This window comes from Dipodomys ordii, unplaced genomic scaffold, assembly GCF_000151885.1.
Source record: "Dipodomys ordii isolate 6190 unplaced genomic scaffold, Dord_2.0 Scaffold186, whole genome shotgun sequence".
Classification (NCBI taxonomy): Eukaryota; Metazoa; Chordata; class Mammalia; order Rodentia; family Heteromyidae; genus Dipodomys; species Dipodomys ordii.
The window spans coordinates 1330158-1352400 of record NW_012267402.1 but is presented as its reverse complement, the minus strand read 5'-3'; the positions used below and the strand labels follow the sequence as shown (position 1 = coordinate 1352400).

Sequence of the window (22243 nt, the reverse complement as noted above, 5' to 3'; positions counted from 1 at the left end):
TATCATGCAGAAATCTATTTTTGTTATTACCTTTGTTATAACATTTCTGTAATACAAAGTCTATTTAAATATTATTACAGTTACAGTGTATGCTGCAGGCATACTCATATTCACAGTTTACAAAGTAAAAACTCAACTGTTAAGGTTGGCTCTGAAATAGAAGCATTTTCATTAATACATTCACCAGTTAAGTCTGTTCTTCTAAGTCAGGAAAAAAGAAATATAGATTTTTTTTTTAAAGAACAAACTCAACTTGTCAGCAGCAAATTTCAGTTAAGTTGGAAATTAATGTCTCTAGGAACTGAAGCACAAAGTCGGATCTCCAGCTGAGATGAAAGTTACAGTATAAATTGCAGGCTTAAGAACTTCAGAGAGCATACTGTATAGTCATTTATTAACAAATAAATATTAAAAATAGAATTCTCAAATTTAAGAATACAATTTTTATCTAAATAAAATATATTAAGAGGCATCAATGGCAACATCACCATCTAGCTAGCGTTACTCACCAGAACTATGAAAACATAGCCCTCATCTCTAGGTGTCTCTTTCAATCCCTCTGGAGGGCAAGCTGAAGAGATGGCACTACCTACCCAACAATGGAAGCACTGGTTTCATTTCAATGCCAACTATTCCAACACTGTTCTGAGAAATACTTGAGGGGATGAGAGAATTCTCAAAACAGATTCACGGCTTGTAAGTAGGGCACCAAAATAATAGCCCTGAGAGACACACCAAAACTAGCTAGGGTAGAGAACCCATCAATTCAGCCAGTGTTGTATCAGCCAGTACCAGGGCTTATGACAAGTGAGTTTTGAGAATATAATATACTTTAGAGAAAAAAAGGACAGTTTATTTTTAAGCAAGTAACTAAATGCACTATAATTTAACTTAGCCTCATAATTAACTGCAGCATATTTACTTCATTAACTCCATAATAAACCTAAGTCAACTTTACCAATAAGCATTTTCCTTCAGATAATAATATCCAAGTTTTCTCAACAATTTATTAATAATATATCTGAAAATCTGACCTTGCAGTAAATAGTCGAGACATTATTTGAAAAGCTTAAATTCCAGTTGGGATGGTACCAAAATTTAGCTTCAAAATTCACAGTACTGCCAGGAAGTGGGTGGCTTCTGAGGTTGGAGAGAAGGGGAGTGGAGTTTTTCCTTGTTTTCTCTTCCAGGGATGAGCCCAGGACATCACAGACTGTGGTGCCTGTGCTGCTAAGTTAGAGAGCTATAGGGGCACTGGTACCAACACTTCAAACTGCTGTACTTTTTTACTTAAGCTGAGACTTTAAATATATCTGTTATACACATTTACAAATATAAGAGGATGTGAACAGATACACACTTTCTAACAGAACATGACTGCAAATACATGTGAACAAACCATTTTCCCAAATGGATTCTATTTGATTAACAAGAATTTTCTTTCCATTGAAAAAGTTTTCTTTCTATCGAAGTCCAGACCAACTATGCAGATACGATGCCCACCCAGAGGAACGAGAAGCATTTTCTTCCTCACCTTTGGAAGATTAGAAAAAAAAGTATTACATTTTCTCAATTTGAACTCTATATTGTAGAATCATGCTATAAACAAATAATGTCCTTTTCACTGATTACATGTCATTCAAAAGACATCTTAAAGGTTCTCCTTGGCAGGAGCCAGAAACTCATGCCAGTGATCTCAGTACTCAGAAGATTGGGATCCAGAGGATTGAGGTTTGGAACCAGCCCTGGCAGAAAAGTCTATGAGACTCAGTTTCCAAAATAACCAGCAAAAAGCACGATTGTTACTGGATGCAAGTAGCTCACACCTGTAATCCTAGCTACTCAAGAGGCTGAGATCTGAGGATCACGGTTCAAAGCCAGCCAGGGTAGGAAAGTCTGTGAGACTCATATCTCCAATTAACCATCAAGAAACTGGAAGTAGAGTGTGTCTCAAGTGGTAGTGCACTAGCTTTTAACACAAAATCTCAGGGACAGTGCCCAGGCCTTGAATTCAAGCCCCAGACTAGCATAAAAAGAAAAAAAAGCAGAAGTAGAGGCATGGCCAAAGTGGTAGAGCAATAGTGAAACAAGCAAGCCAGATGATTTTTTTCCCCTTAAGAATACAGCATTAGAGGGCTGGGAAGGTGGCTCAGTGGTAGAGCGCTTGCTTTGCATACATGAGGCCCTGGGTTCGATTCCTCAGCACCACATAAGCAAAAAGAAAAAAGCTGGAATTGGCACTGTGGCTCAAGTGGTAGAGCGCTAGCCTTGCGCTGAAGAGCTGAGGGACAGTGCCCAGGCCCAGAGTTCAGGCCCCACAACCGGACCCAAGGAAAAAAAAAAAAAAGAATACAGCATTAGATTCCCTCAGTTGGGACAATTTAATGCTTTTTGTTTTATATTGTAACTTTAAAATGGTAAGACGCAAAATGAAGCAAATAAAATTAGGCAGAAATCATCTGCTACAAATAAGCAATAAAATCATACCATTGGAGGTGACTCCATTATCTTCTCACTTCACACTGTTTTCTTTTTTTGGACTCAGGACCTTGCACTTGCTAGGACTTTACTATTTGAGCCACTCTGCTAGCCCTTTCACAAAGGTTATTTTCAAGATAGGGCCTTGCTTTTAACTGTGCCAGCTTTGACCACAGTCTTCCTACTTATGCTTCCCTGAATTGCTGGGGATGACAAACTTGTATCACTGCATCCAGTCATTGGTTGAGATGGAGTCTCTTGAACTTTTTGCTCAGGCCTCAAATTGTAATCCCTTGACATCTGCCTCCCAAGTAGGTAGTTATACCAGACTTATTTGACTGGTGCTTTGCAGTTGAGCCCTGAGTTTTGCATGTTATTTTGGGGATGAAATCTCACAGACTTTTCTGCCTTGGCCTGCTTTGAACAGTTATCCTTAGATCTTAGCCTCCTGAGTAGTTAGCATTACAGGTGTGATTATAGTACTTAGCCTTTTTATTTTGACTTTTCTTGAGTCAGGGTTCTCTTGGAACTTGTGATTCTTTTGTATTACCTACCCCTCCTAGGTACTGGGATTACAGGTATATACTACCATGCCTGGTTTTTACCTATACAATTCTTAAGCACCATGGCAATAGTAAGAATTAGTTATAAAACAGAAATAGTGGTACTCCTATCACATACCTTGAGCAACTGTAGCAAGTTTTCCCTTTTCTTCAGGGCTGAGCTGCAACATCGTGTCTATAACAGGGAGAAGCCTTTCTCTCTCACTGCCTGGTTTGAGGAAAATGAACTGCAGCAAGACATTCTTCAAGTATTCTAGGTTAGCTACAGACTTCTCTCGTTCTTGATTCCTTTCCAATCTTCTTATTTCACTTTTGAGGAGCTAGTGTTAAGAGAAATGAGTAAAGAAATGGATTTTAGGAGCTTCTGGTTAAACATAGCAGATTGAACATATATCTTTCCCTTTAGTGTCCTCCCCACGACAATAAAATGGGGGTTCAGGGGGAAGACTGAGAGACAGTAAGAGATTCTCAAAAGATAAGAAGCAGATGAAGAAGCAGAGGTAACTCAGTCCAGCTGCTTTCCAAGTACTACGGACAAGGAGTGAATGTATACCATGTCAATACCGAGAAGCCTCTAACTCAGAAGCACAAGATGTCATACCAATGGTTGGCTGAAAGCTGATGACAGAGGAAAACACTACTAAGCAAGCAACAGGATATCTCCTCCATCTCTACTGCCAACAGAAAATGAACAGAGGGAGCCAGTGAGTCTCAAAAGTAGGCCCTGAAGTAAAGGGCCACAGTGTCTCCTAAACCCCTGATCCAGTCCTGCTCCCAGAGAGCAGACAGCTGCCATACCCATGGTGAACAGCACTTTCCCAAAAGATGAATTCACTATTCACTGACTAATGAGAAGCACAAGGTATTATAAAACACTATCAGAAAAATGGAACAGAAGATGAAAAAAGCAGCTTGAAGTTAAAACTCTTTGAGGATATTTTCCAGGTTTAAACAAGGCTTTTGCTATTATTTTAGTTTATTATTTTAATAATAATTAGCCAACTCTAATATCCAAATCTGTTCTAAAATCCAAGTTTGTTTAAAAAGTGACAAAAGTTTACTAGGCTATTGATAGAAATAATGGTGTTTGACTAGTGGAAACAATATTATTTTTTATCTTTAAAGAAAACTGATTATAAAGGTGATGTAGAGAGGGGTTACTATTGCATAAGTGAGGTAATAAGTCTATTTCTTTTTGGACAATGTCATCCCTTTCTTCATTCTCTCCCTGTAACAATGTTATGTTATAGACATGAATACTTAAATATTAAAATAGATATAAAAACAACAAATAGCCAGGTGCCGGTGGCTCACGCCTGTAATCCTAGCTACTCAGGAGGCTGAGATCTGAGGATCAAGGTTCAAAGCCAGCCCAGGCAGGAAACTCCATGAGACTCTTATCTCCAATAAACCACTAGAAAACCAGAAGTGGTGCTGTGGTTCAAGTGGTAGAGCGCTCACCTTGAGCTGAAGAGCGCAGGGACAGCACCCAAGCCCAGAGTTCAAGCCCCACGGCCGACAAAACAAAACAAACCAAACAAAAAAAAAACCACCCCAAATATTTCTTGTAATCAAGAATCTAATATAAAGAATTATGCCAGACATTGTTGGTTTACACCTGTAATCCTAGCTATAAATGAGGCTGAAATTTGAAGATTGTGATTTGAAGCCAGTCCAAGCAGACAAATCTAAGAAACTCTTACTTCCAATTAACCAGCAAAAAGCCAAGAGGAGCTGTGGCTCAAGTGGTAGAGTACCATCTTTGAGTAAAAAGGCCAAACAACAGTATGAGGCCCTAAGTTCAAGCCCTAGTGCGAGCATGCACATGCACATGAAAACATCCCCCCACACACCCCCCCCCCCCCCCCCCCCACACACACACTGAGATCTTTGGATGACAGATGAAAGGTTAAATTTTCAACTTGGGTATGTGTATACAAAGGATCAGAAAATCAAACTGGCATGAAGTGTTTTCATAGTGACTAGATTTTTTTGAGCTCACCTTAATTTGCTCCATAAGGATGGCATTGGTTGCTTCTGTTTCCCGAAGCAGGCCATTTAAGTGATCTGCACTTTTGGTGGTGGTACTGAGCTTCTGAGCCAATTCTTCTTTGGTAAATTCAGCATGCCACAAAGGAGGCTCTGCAAGATGTTATTTTAAGAATTATTTTTCAAAATCAGATTATAGATTCCAAATAAAGAAAATCATTTAAGCATCTTATTTTGCAATAGTATATGTCTGCTTTCTTTGCAACATACCTCAATAAAAAGTCTCAAGTTGACTTCAATACAAGACAGAATCTCTGGGGCTGGGAAGGTGGCTCAGTGGTAGAGCGCTTGCCTTGCATGCTCCAGGCCTGGGTTCGATTCCTCAGCATCACATAAGCAAAAAGAAAAAAGCCGGAAGTGGTGCTGTGGCTCAAGTGGTAGAGCGCTAGCCTTGAGCTGAAGAGCTGAGGGACAGCGCCCAGGCCCAGAGTTCAGGCCCCACGACCGGACCCCCCCCCCAAAAAAAAAAAACAGAATCTCTGCTGTAATGCCTATTGTTTAATTGAATACAATCCTCTTGAAGTCCCAATGCTGAAAGTTGTTAAGCTTGTATTTTCATACTTTTCCCCCCTTCTTGTGGTGCTAGGGATTGAACTCAAAAACTCAAGCATGCTAGACAAGTTCTCTACCTCTGAGCTATATCTCCAACCCTAGAACACTTTACTAGTTTCATTATATATCCTCTATTTATCTATTATGTTCCATGAATGAGGTTATTTCTCTTATAAAGGAAACATTAACATTTACATAATGCATTCACTTTTATAGACCCTCTTAAATCTTCCATAAATTGGGATAGCTATCATTATTTAGATTTAAGGTTAAAGCCAAGTAATTTTGGTAAAAAAAAAATCAGAAACAAGTATGATTCTGGAATTTTCTGTCACTTTATCTCCATGCTGCTAAGTTATCACTGTTCACTCTGCTTGTGGTGTCTGTCTCACACTGTCAGTGACTAATGTTATGGTTTGCATCTTAAATGTCTTCAGCAGGCACATATGTGAAGCCTATTGGTGCTGTTGGGAGTATGGAATCTTTAGGAAGTTGGGTTACTGGGTGTGGTACTCTTGAGGAAGATATTAGGTCCTCTGTCCTTCCTGTCCTGTCTTTGCTTCCTGAAAGCCATGAGGCAAGCAGTTTCTCCCACTATCAGCTCCCACTATGTGCTGCCTCCACACAGGCCAAAAGCAACAGGGTCAAGTGACAATGGATTGAAACCTCAGAAACTAAGTCCAAATAAATCTTTCTTCTTTAAGTTGATTTTTCCAGGTATCTTGTCATAGTAATGGAGAAGTAAGTAACAGAATCTTGGCTACGTATGGCCCTTAGTCCAGGTGGTTCTAAAAGTTCAGAAAAATGAGATCTCCCAAATTATGAGTAACATTATAACATTCATTACAGGTAAGAACAAAATATAACAAAACTGTACTACATTTATTACAGCAAGCTTGGCACCATTTCATCAAAAGGAATAAAATAAAATGGTAAGTTTCTTGGAAGGCTGAAAAAATACTACTTTCTAATACCACTACAGGTCTTCAAACCATCCATTTCTGGCTCAAGCCTAGGGTAGGGTAGTACTCTTATTTTAAGAAGGATTTGCTTCATTTTTCATTTGAAAAGGTGGTATAATATTGAAATAAACTTTATGGAGCAGCTAAAAAATCCCCACAAAAATGCAGAGAAAGGAAGCTATTTATACAATGTTTATACATACCAAGTTTGGTCTCAGGAGAATTAAGCAGCTGCTCTAAAGACAGTGTGTGTGTGTTAGTGGAAGATACAGATTCGGTGTCAGTGGTCTCCATTCCTTCTCCTTCTTCTCGGGTAGCAGTGTGCACATCTAAAAGTGGGAGGTCTGTGTTTCTCCTTTCTCGAAGGTTCTTCCCAGGCTGATGGGAAGAAGCTGGGCCTGTTAAGTATTTTAGTAAAGAATAAATGTAAGATTGTTTAAAAGTGAGGATTCAGTTTTAACAGATACTCAGTAAGTTTTAACAGATACTCAGTAAAATTAAAATGAAACTGGGAATGTCAAATGATAAGAAAATTAAATAGTCAGAAGACTATACAAGAAAACAATGTAAGAAAGAATTGCTAAACCGCCCAAAGCATTTAGTCATACAAATTTGTACCACTCCAGCCACCTCATCAGAGGCTATCCTTACTAAGTTAACTAAGCTCAACAGCTGGATGACACAAAACTCTAAACTGTACTACCTAGTTTTTAGTACTTCATAGTAGAGGCATATACTGTTGTTAAATATTGGAAGAAATTCAAAAGCTGGATCTCAGCTGCTTTTTTTTGGTTAGGTTATTTCCTACCACTACATAACTTCTAATGTAATATACAGGCTGTAGTCTGCTCAGAATACTGTCTCTATCATTGCCTTAAATCTTCACCTTTGCTGCTTCCTGGTACTGCCCATTCACATCTACAGAGTTCAAACATCAAACAGAGAGTGCAATGCAGAAAACCAAATAATACAATTCCTAGGCAATACTTTCCTTCTTTTTTTTGGTGCTGGTCCTGGGGCTTGAACTCAGGGTGCTGTCCCTGAGCTTTGTTGCTTAAGGCTAGCACTACAACTACAGCCACAGCTCTACCTCCAGCATTTTGGTGGTTAACTGGAGATAAGAGACTCACAAACTTCCCTGCACAAGCTGGCTTCAAACTGCGATCCTCAGATCTTATCCTCCTGAATAGCTAAAATTACTGGTGTTAGCCACTGGTGCCCAGGAATGCTTTCCTCTTTGTTGATAACACACATGCACACACAATGATGAAGTTTATAAAATACTTTCCAAATATTTACTAACTTGATAAAAATCTAAAATTCAGAGAAATTTAATGATTTTGACTAAGGTTTCTTAGTTAAGTTAGGGACCAGAATTCTAACTCAAATTTTTTTTGTTGTTGTTGTTATTGTTGTTTGGTTTTTGGTGGTACTGGGGTTTGAACTTCTCACTTGGCTTGCTTGCTTGCTTTTGAGCTATACCTTCTGTTCTTGGTTTTGCTCATTATTTTGGAGACAGTCTCATGGAATTTTCTGCCTGGGCTGGAAAATGATCCATGATCCACTGGATCTCAGCCTCCTGAGTAGCTAGGATTATAGGCATGAGCCACAGGTGTTAGGTTTAATCCAGATTTTTTTTTTGGATGGTCTAGGGGCTTGAACTCTGGGCCTGAGCACTGTCCCTCAGCTCTTCAGCTCAAGGCTAGCATTCTACCACTTAAGCTACAGTGCCACTTCCACTTTTCTGGTGGTTTATTGGAGATAAGAGTTTCACGGACATGCCTGCCCAGGCTGGCTTTGAACTGCGATCCTCAGATCTCAGCCTCCTGAGTAGCTAGGATTATAGGCATGAGCCACTGGTGCCAGCAGATTTTTTTTTGGTTGGTGGTGGGGCTTGAACTCAAGGACTAGACACTGTCTTTGAACTTTTTTTTTTTTGCTCAAGACTAGCACTCTACCACTTTGGCCCACAGCCCCATTTCTGGTGGTTAAGTGGAGATAAGAGTCTCATGGACTTTTCTACCCAGACTAGCTTTGAACCTCAATACTTAGATCTCAGCCTCCTGAAAACTAGGATTACAGGTATGAGCCACTGGCACCCAGCTTAATCCAGATTTTAAAGATTTAGAATTTAATTTATTTTCTCTTCCATAAGGTTTTTTCTCTTGTACTTTCAACTCTCAGCTCTTCAGCCCTTTCTGAAGCATTTTCCCAATTTCTTATATTTTGCCAACTACTATTCCAATACTGACTCCTAGATTACATTTTGTAAAATCCATTTATTTTGGCTGGTTGTTCTCTCTTCTGACCTCTTATATATGTTAAGTTTTCTTGAAGTTGTCTTCTGACCTCAACAACATTTTCCAGTGTCACTATGGCTGACATTTCATATCTCTTCCTAGAATCACTATGGTATATAATAGTAGGTGTTGAAATAAAGCCTCAACTGAATTTGAAGCGAAGAAGCTGTATTGGCCAAGCAATTATACAAGTTCAGTGCCACCACAATGCCCCTTGCTCTATATCTAATTTGTCCAACTAAACAGTAGGTATATCCGGTGAAGAACACCAAGTATAAAGTAGTGAATGCTAGTTAGAATTCATGTCACAAAACTGATGAGTATTAGAGAAAGAAATGATCCTTTACAAGGAGAGTAATAAAGTCATGAAAATCAGTATCCTAATTAAATTATAGTCAAGTAGTTCAAATATCTTCTTAGTAAATCCAAAATTCATTAATCACAGAACTGGCACTGGTAGCCACTTACATAAGTTGCTGACTCTCTTACAAGAATGTATTCAAGTGACAAAAGGTGAAAACACGAACAAGCAACACTTCCATGAGTACATACATACTTCTTGTGGTTGGTTCACTCTTGAGCTGGAAGAGCTGAGCTTCCACCTTGGAGAGCTGCTGCTGTAGTGTCTCGATTGTCTTTCTATGCTCTTCCTGCAGATGTCGCATTTGATCTCGAAAACTGTTCCGGAGGATCTCATTTTGGGATGTTAGCTGACTCACTGTATGGGCATGCTCAGACTTCATCATCATGTTCTCTGATTGTACTGAACACAACCTGGAGGAGACAAAAACTTAGTTCGTATTTAGTTTCCATGTATTTTTCTGACTCACCCTGTCTCAACTGGGTTCTGTAAGAGAAGCCCTATCTCATCCACATGTCTAGACCAACCTCTCTCATCTGCATCTGCAATATATTGGTGGTGTCACAAGACTGATGACCGGTTGCCATCTAGTTTGAATTGTTTTCATGTGCTATACAGTTCAGATGAGGAACCTTGGGACCTTTCTTCATGGTGCAGCAGAGCATATTTAGAGCATAAAATAATTATACTTTTATTCTTTTCATTAGTCAATTTCTTCAGATCATCTTATATGGGCAGTTATTTCCTGTTACCTTAAAAACATGAAAAAGCCAGGTGCTATAGGCTCACACCTATAATCCTAGTATGAGGCTAAAATCTGAGGATCATGGTTCAAAGCTAGGCAGGGCAGTAAAAAGATAGCCATCTAGTTTCCAACTACAACCTCTTTATCAGATTCTCCAACCTACTTTTTCTAGTTTCCTTTGGGAAACTGACACTAGGCAATATACCTATAATTTGGGAATCAGTAGTTTTAATGGTGTAGTTTTCAGGTCTTATGTTTGGTTTTGGTTAAAAATGCATTTCCTTTTCACATGAGGGATTTACAGCTATTTTCTCAGACAAAGGCAAAGAATATACAGCCAAAAAGAGAACAAACTAAAAGATGTCCTTCACTCACTCTCATGCCTAACAATATAAAACATACTTCCAAGGGGACATAAATATTGTTAATCATATCCAGTGTAACTTCTGTTCATTGTACATGCACATACCACATGAAGTTTAAAATTAATTTCAGTGGCAGAAGAGAGATAAGAAATAAAAATTCCAACTTTTAGAAAAGGATGAACTTTTTTTTTGGTGCCAGTCTTGGGGGCTTGAACTCAGGGCCTGGGTGCTGTTCTTGAGCTTCTTTCTGCACAAGGATAGTACTCTACCACTTGAGCCACAGCTCCACTTCTGGTTTTGATAGTTTAGATAAGCGTCGCACAAACTTTTCTAGATGGGCTGGCTTTGAACCTGATCCTTACATCATAACCTCTTGAGTAGCTAGGATTACAGGGGTGAGCCCCTGGCACTGTGCTAGAAAGGATATCTTAATTGACAAGTTTATATCATGAGCCAGGAGAATGTCAGCATATAGTTTTCCACAAGTAATTTTGTTCAAGCATTATCTATGGAGAAGGTGAAAGAAGAATCACAACCACTGGCAGTCACAGTGAGTTCATAAGGAAGACTGGGGATGCAGCTCACTGGCTAAGTACTTAAATAGTATGTGCAAGGCTCTGGGTTCCACCACTGGCATTGAGGAAAAACTTCCAGGATAAGGTGAGGCTAGGGTGAGGTTTTGTAAGTCTGCTGTATAGTCCAGTTCTTTCAGGTGTATGCTTGTGTGTATGTGTGTGTAGAGGGGAGAAAGGGGATTAGCCAAGTCTCTTGGTAGTATAGATATGAACTCACAGGCCTAATAAACATATTCCTTTTTTTTTTTTTGTCAGTCCTGGGGCTTGAACTCAGGGCATGGGCACTGACCCTGAGCCTTTTTGTGCTTAAGGCTAGCACTCTACCACTTGAGCCACAGCACCACTTCTGGCCTTCTCTGAGTAGTTTATTGGAGATGAGAGTCTCATGGACTTTTCTGCCCAGGCTGGCTATGAACCATGATCCTCAGATCTCAGCCTCCTGAGTAGCTACGATTACAAGTGTAAGCCACTGATGACTGGCTAAGTACATTCCTTTGGAGTTATTTTCATAGTATTACACAGAAAATGTGTGAATATTTGAATATTATAGAAGATAGTAACTATAAAGAAAAGGCTACTTCTTAGAGGGGCACAGACAGTGGTATTTCTACTAGGTTTTACTTCTTATGAAGAAGTAAAAAAGGGTCCTAAAAGCTCAAAATGCTGCAAACAGTCTTGAACTCTTTTGAGTATCTACCTTTAACTGGGTACTGGGGGCTCACATTTGCAATCCTACCTATCAAAGAGTCTGAGACCTGGAGGATCATGGTTCAAAGTCAGCCCAGGCAGTCCATATCCAATTAACTAGCAAAAAGTTGGGCTGGATGTGTGTCAAGCAGTAGAGCAAGCAAGTTGAGAGTCTCCAAGCTCTGAGTTCAAACCCTGTTACTGACAAAACAAACAGAAATGGCTACTTATTTCTGAATCTGCATTTATCGCAAGAAGCATCTCAGTGTGAGTGCTGCTGGCAGCCTTACTTTTCCCGCAGCTCCGCCTCTTTGCTCACAGTTTCCTGCAGCATCCTGTTGTGCCTCTCCAGTAGAGTATCATGCTCAGACTGCAATGTCTGAAGTTCACAAACGTTCATCTGTAAGCTATTCTGACTATCTTGTAGTTTGATTTTCAATTGGTCAATCAGCAAGTCCAGCTGTTCCCTAAAACAGAAATAAACAGTTGTAAAATAATCTTTGAAAATAAGTGATCCTCATTTGGGGGTTTATAATGTATTTTAATTGTTTACTTGTCATGCTCTTGCGATCTGGAATCATTCTAAAAGCAATACAAAAGTCGTAAGAATTCACAGTCAGATTTTAAATCTCAAGCTGATTTTTTTTTGAAGAATGAATTTTAATATATCCTATTATAATGGAACAGAGCATTACATAGCATCAAAATAGCCTATTTGAGATTGGCCATTAGGTAAGAAAAACAAACAAAAGAACAAAAACAAACTTCATATAGGTCTAACTTAACTGTTAGGAGATTAAGGAATTAGACCAATGTGTAGTCAAAGACTGCAAAAAGAAAAGCAATAGGTATTAACTCAGAATACCATATGGATAGAAAATAGAGGCTGCAATTTGTATTTTTTCAGTGTATTAATATTCAACCTCAGCTTTATGATGCTTCTCATCATGCTTCTTCACTAGATTCTTAAACAGGAAGGAATATAAACATAAATATACAAACACCCACAAGATCATCAGTCCTACCCAAAACTATATGACCAGATATCAAGCAGATTAAAGAGCTCTGAATACCAAACTTCTGGTATAAAACAAAGCCAGTGAATGCCCTACCTATACCAGTATATTTCTGAGTAATTTAAAAACTCTTCTGTAAATCTGCTAGTTTCAAAGAAGCATTAAGCACTACTCAAATATAATTGATATGGCCATAAGTTTAAGAAAAATTAATTTACACCTTTTTTTTTTTTTTTGGTTGGTCATGGGGCTTGAACTCTAGGCTTGGGTGCTGTTCTTGCACTCTTCAGCTCAAGGCAAGTGCGCTACTGCTTGAGCCATTTCCGGTTTTCTAGTGGCTTATTGGAGATAAGAGTCTCACGGACTTTCATGCCCGGGCTGGCTTTGAACCGCGATCCTCAGATCTCAGCCTCTTGAGTAGCAAGGATTACAGGTGTGAGCCACTGGTGCCCGGCTTAATTTACAGCTTCTTAAAGTAAGTAAAATATTGGAAATCAACTTCTAGTTAACCTAATGGGTGATAAAATATATTGAGATAACAATCATTTTTTGCTTTTAAATTTTCAAAAACCATAATGTAATATTAATGCCCAAATTTTTACTATGAACAGAGCCTATTAAGGCAAGATTGAACTTTTAGTGTATATCTCAGCAACCACATTCTGGCTTCACTGATTTCTTTAACAACTTCTGGAGTCTGCAACAGTGCCTTCACAGTTTAGTTTCCCTGAGTGAAGCCAAGAACCTCTTTGCACACTCCTATAATGAAGCCTAAAATCTCACAGTCAAAAAAGTCAAGAGAGGATTTTCAATCTACTTGATTAATTACCGGTATAAATAGTGAAAACCCTGAATATTTGGTATTTCTTTTACTTAACTTTACCTTTCTTGTTTAGCTCCCTCAGTTTCAGCCTGAGACACAGATTTATTTTTCTGTTGTTTGAGAACGTTATGAACTCGGACTTTGTAGCTCTCAAATTCAGAAGTTATAGCAGCTTGTTCTGCCTATAACATTTAAGAAAAGAGAAAAAAATTATATTATTATTTTCTTTTTAAATGTTTTTTATTGTACAAATACTGTACAGAGGGGTTATAATTACATGAGTAAGGTAATGAATGCATTTTTTTTTTTTTTTTGCCGGTCATGGGGCCTGAACTCTGGGCCTGGGCGCTGTCCCTCAGCTCTTCAGCTCAAGGCTAGCACTCTACCACTGAAGCCACAGCACCACTTCCAGCTTTTTCTGCTTATGTGGTGCTGAGGAATTGAATCCAGGGCCTCATGCATGCGAGGCAAGCACTCTACCACTGAGCCACCTTCCCAGCCCAATGAATACATTTTTTATGGAGCATTGTTGCCTCCTCCTTTGTTTTTCCTCTACCATTCCTTCCTTCTCCACAACCCCCACTCTCCCTAGCTGTAAAGTTCATTTTCAACATAGTGTCTTGTACGTCTCATTGTTACAATGGGTCAACCTGTATCCCTATTTAAGCATTTTGTTTTTTCTTTCCCCTCCCCAAATTAAAAAATGTATATACAAGATGCAGGGTACCAGAATCAAATTTTTTTTTTTTTGGGTCCGGTCGTGGGGCCTGAACTCTGGGCCTGGGCGCTGTCCCTCCGCTCTTCAGCTCAAGGCTAGCGCTCTACCACTTGAGCCACAGTGCTACTTTTGGCTTTTTTCTTTTTGCTTATGTGGTGCTGAGGAATCGAACGCAGGGCCTCAGGCATGCAAGGCAAGCACTCTACCACTGAGCCACCTTACCAGCCCCCGGAATCAAATACAGTGAAAACAGAGATTATACTGTGGGGGAGAAACATACCAAAGAACAAAAAAAATCACATTCACATTATAAATACTTTAAAAACAATAGTAAGCAAGAAAAAAAAATATCTGTGACCCTATCTTGGAGCTCATTTCCCTTAATATCATCTTGTATGGTCATATGTATATAGCTTTTGACCTTTTCTGCTTGTCATAAACTTATACTAGTTATTGCAAATAAAGGAAACTGTGGGACTTATGTTTCTTTGGACCTGGCTTACTTCACTTAATATAATTTTTTCCAAGTCTTTCCATTTCCTAACAAATGGGACAATGTCATTCTTTCTGATGGAGGCATAGAATTCCATTGTATAATATTCTTATTTTCTTTCAGAAGTTAAAGTGAAATATGATTTTGAAAATCAAGAAAATAGCTGATGTTCATTTGAGTGCTGGTTTAACTTCACTATGAAATACAGTTCTATTGGCTTACTTTTGTACAACCTTTGCTATAAGTTTGTCTAATAAAATGTTTTGCTATCTTAGCAGAATAATTTGCTACTCATTAATTTTACAATGGCACCTTTTGCTTCTGAAACTGAACAAATATTTTTCACTTATGATCTACTATTAAAATTCAATGAAAATTTCAAAGACATTACCTTACTTGACTTTAGTTTCAAAACAGAGTAGTAATAGTTTAATTCTAGGCCTCCTACTTCCCTGAAGATATCTATAAACTCCATGTCAATTTTGCCAAGATAGTGCCTACCAAACCACTGTACTATCCATTTTGCTTATTGGAGACAAGGAAGTAGGTGCCAATGGTCATTCTGTTAGAATGTTATTTTAAAATTTATTCCTCAGAAAAAGCTATGTTGCCTTTCTATTTTTTTATTTGAATAACAACTGTTTAATTCACTCATTATATGGAAAAACTTGGTAGGATATTTGGGTAATGACCTTCAATTATATTATATAACTTTGTGCATATAAATGAATTTGGATCCAATACAATTTAAAACAGAAATTAAAAAACAATTAAGTCCACTCCCTCCACCCCCCATTTCAAGACTATACCAATAAACATACAGACCTGTGCAGCAATTATTTATTTCTAAGATGCATACTGCTCAGAAAAGGAGTGGAGAACTTCAAAGCATCTTATTTTGTTTACTACAACAGTTCAGATAAATCATACTTTCAATTGGATGTGCAGTAGATAGCAATGCTTTAACAAGTCCCAAACTATACAGATTGTAAAAAACCTACATGTAGTTATTGTTGCAGTAAGCTGCCAACATGAATAACATGGGCAAACTGATGATCACTTCTTTTAATTCTAAAGCTTTTAACAACTTTTAATCACCCTAATATAAAATTTTTCATACATGTATTACATATTTATGTATGAAATTTCACCTTTGCTGGATGACACGGGGTCATCAAAATAGACAATTACCAGAAGATGATAAATATACTACAGTTCTGTAGGCTAGGCTGCGTCCTTACACTACATGGTCTTGGAAACTGTGTGTCTTTGTTGTCTTTCAGTCTCCTTTTTTTAAATTAAGCTACACTTCTCCACTACTAGCAGGTTACAGAACAGGAAATCAAACCATCAAAAATTAAAACTTCACAAAAAGAATGCATAAGCTCTAACATATACTTTATGAGTATGAATGTCTACTATCTTGTAATAGAATGCATGGTCAGAGGCTGCAGTGCTGAAGGACTCACCTTGGCAGCTCGACTTTCCTCTTGTAGTGCTGTCACCTTCTGCTGGTACACATTCAGAGTGCGCTGATGCTGCTCTGCTGAGGTCTTCAGATGCTCGTGGATTTTGTGTTTCTCAGATGTTATTTCAGCAAGTTGAATCTGGGGGCAAAATCTTTAAGTTTAGTTCCAGAAATCAAATTTTTCACTAACTAAAACCATTTTAAAACAAAACGAAACAAAACATGAACTCGAGATTGTGAGGTATTATATTTAAATAAGTAGAGACAAACTGGGTGCCAGTGGCTCATGCCTCTAATCCTAGGTACTCAGGAGGCTGAGATCTGAGGATCTCGGTTCAAAGCCAGCCCAGGCAGGAACATCTGTGAGACTCTTTTCTCCAGTAAACCACCATAAAACAGGAAGTGGCACTGTGGCTCAAGTGGTAGAGTGCTAGCCTCGAGCTAAAGAGCTGAAGGACAGTGCTCAGGCCTAGAGTTTAAGCCCCATGACAAAAAAAAAAAAAAAAAAGTTGAGACAATATAAGTAGACTATAAGAACTTGCTTATTCGCTACAGGAAGTAGATTTGCGCTCTTTTTTTCTTTTGTTTCCTTTTTTGGGGGCCAGTAAGGGGGCTTGAACTCAAGGCCTTACAATCTCACTTGGCTTTTTCACTCAGCCCCCATGGGCATTTTACTGGTTAGCTGGATATAAGAGTCTCATGGACTTTTCAGATCTCGGCCTCCTAAGGAGCTAGGATTATAGGCATGAGCCACCAGCATCTGGGCCTTATTTTTTCTTAAAACATCAATAAAAGAATATTAATTGTAAAAAATTACATTTACATGTACTTCAAGACATATATATATGTATACACACACACACACACATACAATCATATAAACTAATCTTAAAACCTGCTTCTGTTACTGTAATTTAATCAGAGGATTCACATTAGGCTTGAAGCCAGAATTATTTTTTTTTTAATTGTGAAAATACCGTATGGAGGGGTTACAATTACATGGGCAAAGCCAGATTTATTTTATTTTGTACTATTATATATTATAGATCTTCAAATACATAACATTTATTTACCTCTTCTACTGCTAAAAAATGTTAAAGAGCCCCTTTCTTCACTTTTTCCCTCCCTTGGATTGTAATCTTCCTATTTATAGCCACCTCTTAAAGAATTATGATACAGGTAAGAACTACCGTGCCTGGCTTATTTGTTTGAGATAGGGTGTCTCACTAACTTTTTGCCCAGGCTAGCCTTGAATCTCAGTCTTCCCAATCACTTATCTCAAGTAGCTGAAGGAATCTTTTTATTTTTATTTTTTTTAATTTTTTTTTTTTTGGGTCCAGTCGTGGGGCCAGAACTCTGGGCCTGGGCGCTGTCCCTAAGCAATTTAGCTCAAGTCTAGTGCTCTACCACTTGAGCCACAGCACCACTTCTGGCTTTTTTTCTTTTTGCTTATGTAGTGCTGGGGAATCGAACCCAGGGCCTCATGCATGCAAGGCAAGTGCTCTACCACTGAGCCACCTTCCCAGCCCAGCTGAAGGAATCTTAAAAAAAAAAAAATTATCCACATTTTTATTGGCATCAATTACACAAAAATTTTGACATATCCAAATATTCATATAATGTATCACTCTCCCTCTTGTTCCCCCTTAAATCTTAGTAAATACAAATAAATATCTTACTTTATAGACTTCTACTTGCTGTTGGCTTGCCTCCAGCTCACCCTTTAATGATGCTTGAAGTATTAAATGATCAGTTTCCTACAGAAGGAAAATCTTGGTTAAATTAAAAAATAAAGTTGTTTATAAACTATGAATAAGTACTAAAATATGAAACAGAAATTAACATACTGCTTGCTTTGAATCCGCCAGTTCCTTTTTGGTTTTCACAAGCAGCTGTTTGATTTTGGTGTTTTTTTCTTCATATTGCTGCAGTGAGGAATGTAGGGAAGCTAGTACGAGAAGTAAGTTCAGCAGAAAGAGATGAAATAGTTTTTATGGGTGAAAATAATACATGAATGACAAGGCTTCTCTTTGTATTAACTCAAGCTTTAAAAGAAACCTGTTTTAGATTTCTATTTTGAAATATTACCAACATATTTGCCAGCAGTGGTAACTATACAATGAATTCCACTATGTCCAGTCCCCAGGTTGGCAATTACTCATACACAGTCAATCTTACTATACTTAGACTAGGAGTCAGCACAGTGGAGCACACAGGTTGTTTTTGTGAATAGTTTTAACAAACATGCTAGTTCATTAAATCATATGCATTCAATTGTGCCACAATAGTGACATGAGCAATCACAATACAGGCTGTATGGTCTATAAAACCTAAGATGTTTACTATTACATCTGTATGGAAAATCTTCATCAATCCCTTCCTTCTATCTCATCTACTCTGAGTTCCCACTGGATTATTTGGAAGCAAATCCATTCATCAATAAAGATACTAGCATATATACTTAAAATAAATACATGGCTGTTTAAAAGATAAGGACATTACTTTTAAAAGTCCCCCAAGTTAGGCAGCTGTGGCTCATGACTGTAATTCTGACTACTCAGAAAAGTCTTTTTTCTAAGTAACAAGTAAAAAGCTAGAAGGGTGAGATGTGGCTCAAGTGGTAGAGTGCCAGTAACAGAAAAAAAAAGATTTGTATTTATAACCACAGCATATCTGAGGCACATACCTGGTTATCTGTTTTTGCAACAGTAACTCATATATAAACTTTTTGTGGAAGTGATTTTCAGTGAAACAGAACTCAACAAGGAAAAAATGAAAATGTACTAAACAAAAACTCTTACCAACAAATATCAATATGGGTAAGTGGAATCATTGTTTAGGCTCCACAGACACCTGCAACCAGCAGGCCAAATCTGCCAAAACTTGATATAAGAGTAGATGGCAAGACTTGTGTTCTCTGCAGTCACAGAGTTTCAAATAGTATGCCTTACTGTAGTTACATAACTGCTCTTACTACTAATGAACTTTTTGAGGCTAAATTCACATATAGAGATTATATCATTTGGTAAGGTCAGCTAAGTACCTTAGCTATGCATAATTTAGTTATTTCATGGCATATATTTGTCCAGTTCTAAAAAGTTCTAAAAAGTGATTTTTATATCGTATCATAAGTCTTGCAAAGTAGTCCAAGAATTATGATAAGATATGCTGAATTTCTCAGATCAATGAATATAGCATGAAATCAGGGGACAGCATCCCACAGGTAATACAAAGCAACATTTGAATGTTAGAAAAGTAACCCAAAAGGCTATCTGGTGTATTATGAAATACCCATCACGAAACAGTCAGGGAAGATTCACTGTTTTATTAGTTGTGGGACATGATTAAAAATACCAACAAAATATCAGTGGATTCTGAACTAACAGTAACTTCAAAAATCACATATGAAGCTTCTGAAAATGAGAACTTCAAAGTCAAACATACTGAAGTGAGAAATGGAAAAAAAAAAGGATCAAATAGAACTTCTAGAGATGAGAATGTACTATGTAAAATGAAAACTTCACTGGATAGGATTAATGGATTATATATTAGAGATTGGTGAATTTGAAGACACAGTTAAAAGAAACTTCAAAAAGACATAAAAATAGCACAAAGGACAAAAAGGAAGTAATACTACTGTAAACTTCTCATAATATAAGATAGTATTATGTAATTGAAGGCAATCCAATTACAAAATTCAAGAGCTATGTGAAAAACCTTAAGTCAGCAACTAAAACCTACAAAAGAAGACAGGAAAGGAGGAAAAAGCAAACAAAAGACAAGACAGCAACCAGTAAGGAGTAAATAACCTAGTTACTTAAGGTAAGTGACCATGTTAAAAGGAAATGGTTTAATCACTTCAGCTGAATAGCAGGGACCCTCAGCTTGGTCAAAGCAATACCCAACACTATGCTACCTAAGAAATTACATACACTTATGCAAAAACCAAATGTTAAGTAGTGATACAAAGAAACCTCCAGTGATACTTACAGTATTGATTCCTTTTAAAATCAAATAAGACTTTAGGAGAAGGAATAGGGCATTTTATACTAGCAGAAAAATTAAATCATCAAGAACATCAGAATTTTGAAATATATAAAACAATAAACGGACAGAGGTGAAGTGTGAAAGTGAGTCACATAGAAGATTGGAGATATCAACACACTTCTTTTGTAGGACTTGATAGGAAAAGTTCAGAATCCCCCTACCAGATATGATGTAACTGACAGGACAAAGAACACTCCATCCAACAACTAATACACAGTCATATACTGATTTCAAGAACAAAGAACAGTGGCCAAAGGAAATCATTTGCTGGCTCACAGACCTAAAAGGGTTGAAATCATGAGTACATACTAACTGTAAAGGATTAAATTAGAAATCATTAACAGAAAGGTATTTGATAAAAATCACTTAATATTTAGAAATTAAACAACAAGCTTCTAAGTAACCTATGGACCTAAGAATGAATCACAAAGAAATTAAATAGTTCAAGCTAAATTAATGCCACATATTGATTTGTGAGATACAGCTGAAGGAGTGCACTAAATCAATAACTTTCAATGCTAACATTGGAAATATTTTATGGACAAAGTTGAAATCTTTCAATGTAATAGAGTTTAAACTCAGGGACTTGTACTTGTAAGATTGGTGTTTTATCACTGAACCATGCCTGTAACCCTTTTTTGCACTGGCTATTTTTGAGATAGGGTCTTGCTTCCTGCTGTGTGTGTACCTGGATTACAATACTTATTTTAGGCTTCCTGTGATTGCTAGGATGACAGACATAAAACACCATCCTCAGCCTCTTCTGTTGAGATGGAGTCTCTCAGCCTTTTTTGTCGAACTTTTTTTTGGCAGACTTTTGTCTCAGCCTCTAATGTGTCAAGTATACATCACCATGACCAGAAATCGGTTGAAAAGGGGTCTCTTGAACTTTTCTGCCTGGGCTAAAAGGAACTGAAATCCTCTTGATCTGAGCCTGCTACATAACTGGAATGATAGGCGTGTGCCAGCATGGTATGTGATTAGGTGAAAAGGCATCTCTCCAGTATGTCTGGGCTCACCTACCATTAGATCCTTTGGCTCTCAATCTCTCAAACAGCTACAGGTGTGTTGAGCGACTGGCACCTGGTTTAGAAACATCTTTAAATGCTTCACTTACATTTATATTTGCTAATCAGCAAACTGTGGAGAAAGACCTTGTCAAATTTGTTTTTGTCTTTGTATTAAACATACAGCAAGTACTTAAGAAATGTTTAAGTGAGGAATCCCATCAGGCTAGCACCCACATGGCAAATGATTTTATACTCCTTCTGGTCCTCATGTTTAGCATTGTGTTAGAAACATATGGTAAGGGACTTGTGAGATAAACTAATACTGCCCTCTCAACCTATTATGATGAAATAATTAGAAAGTAAAGTAGATTTGTTTTTACTTACTCATTTCTTCTTGTAAAGTCTCTTGTTTTTGTTTTTGAATTTTTATTTCTTGTTCCAAATCCTCTATTTGGCTGGTTTTGTTCGTTAACTTTTGATTTAGTTCTTTCATCAAACGTTCATAATCTGCTATTTCCATATTCATGAGTGTAGTTTGTTGAGCATCCTGCACATTTTATAGAAGATTACACATTACTAGGTTAGTGTCATTTGTAAAGTTGCTAAAATGGTGCTACAGAAAACAAGTAATTTCAGGTTCTCTATAACATACTAATATTGTAAACAGTAATGAAGAAAGGAGAAATACTTTCTAGTTTTTAATTTCATAAAGTTGTTTTCTAATAGTTCAACTCAACTTTCTTAGTTTCATTCTATTTGATTGTAGCTTTCTTTAACTATAATAGTTCTAGTTTTATGGGGATCTTAAAAAGATAGGTACTTGGACCCACCCGACCCGCTCCTGGGACGGTGCCGCCAAGGCCTCGGCCCAGAGTCGTGCCTGCTGCTCAGCGCTTCTGATTCTCTTCTGCAAGTTTAGAACGGGATATCCGTGCCCAGACTTGAGCCAGCCATGTTCACGACCCCGCTACCCAGACCTTGGAGGCCGCCCTTCCCCGTGAGCACCAGGGCGGGCTCCGCGCCCCGGCGCT

At 37.9% G+C, this 22243-nt stretch overlaps 1 protein-coding gene across 3 annotated transcripts in view; it reads right to left on the bottom strand.

Annotated features, from left to right (window-relative positions):
- Positions 1 to 237: 237 nt before the first annotated feature.
- Gcc2 (GRIP and coiled-coil domain containing 2) overlaps positions 238 to 22243 on the bottom strand; it is a 43709-nt gene continuing 21703 nt past the window's right edge. For 2 of the 3 annotated variants that reach the window (XM_013034275.1, XM_013034276.1), the window contains 11 exons: positions 21597 to 21759; positions 18003 to 18103; positions 17835 to 17912; positions 16157 to 16294; positions 13537 to 13658; positions 11928 to 12104; positions 9461 to 9678; positions 6808 to 7002; positions 5044 to 5183; positions 3160 to 3361; positions 238 to 1534 (listed from right to left, as the gene is read on the bottom strand). In XM_013034275.1, the coding sequence (XP_012889729.1) occupies positions 1464 to 1534; positions 3160 to 3361; positions 5044 to 5183; positions 6808 to 7002; positions 9461 to 9678; positions 11928 to 12104; positions 13537 to 13658; positions 16157 to 16294; positions 17835 to 17912; positions 18003 to 18103; positions 21597 to 21759 (1605 nt within the window). In that variant the 3' untranslated portion in view covers positions 238 to 1463. Of the gene's footprint in view, positions 1535 to 3159; positions 3362 to 5043; positions 5184 to 6807; positions 7003 to 9456; positions 9679 to 11927; positions 12105 to 13536; positions 13659 to 16156; positions 16295 to 17834; positions 17913 to 18002; positions 18104 to 21596; positions 21760 to 22243 lie in introns of those variants that run through there. The other variant, XR_001175726.1, reaches the window with a different exon arrangement.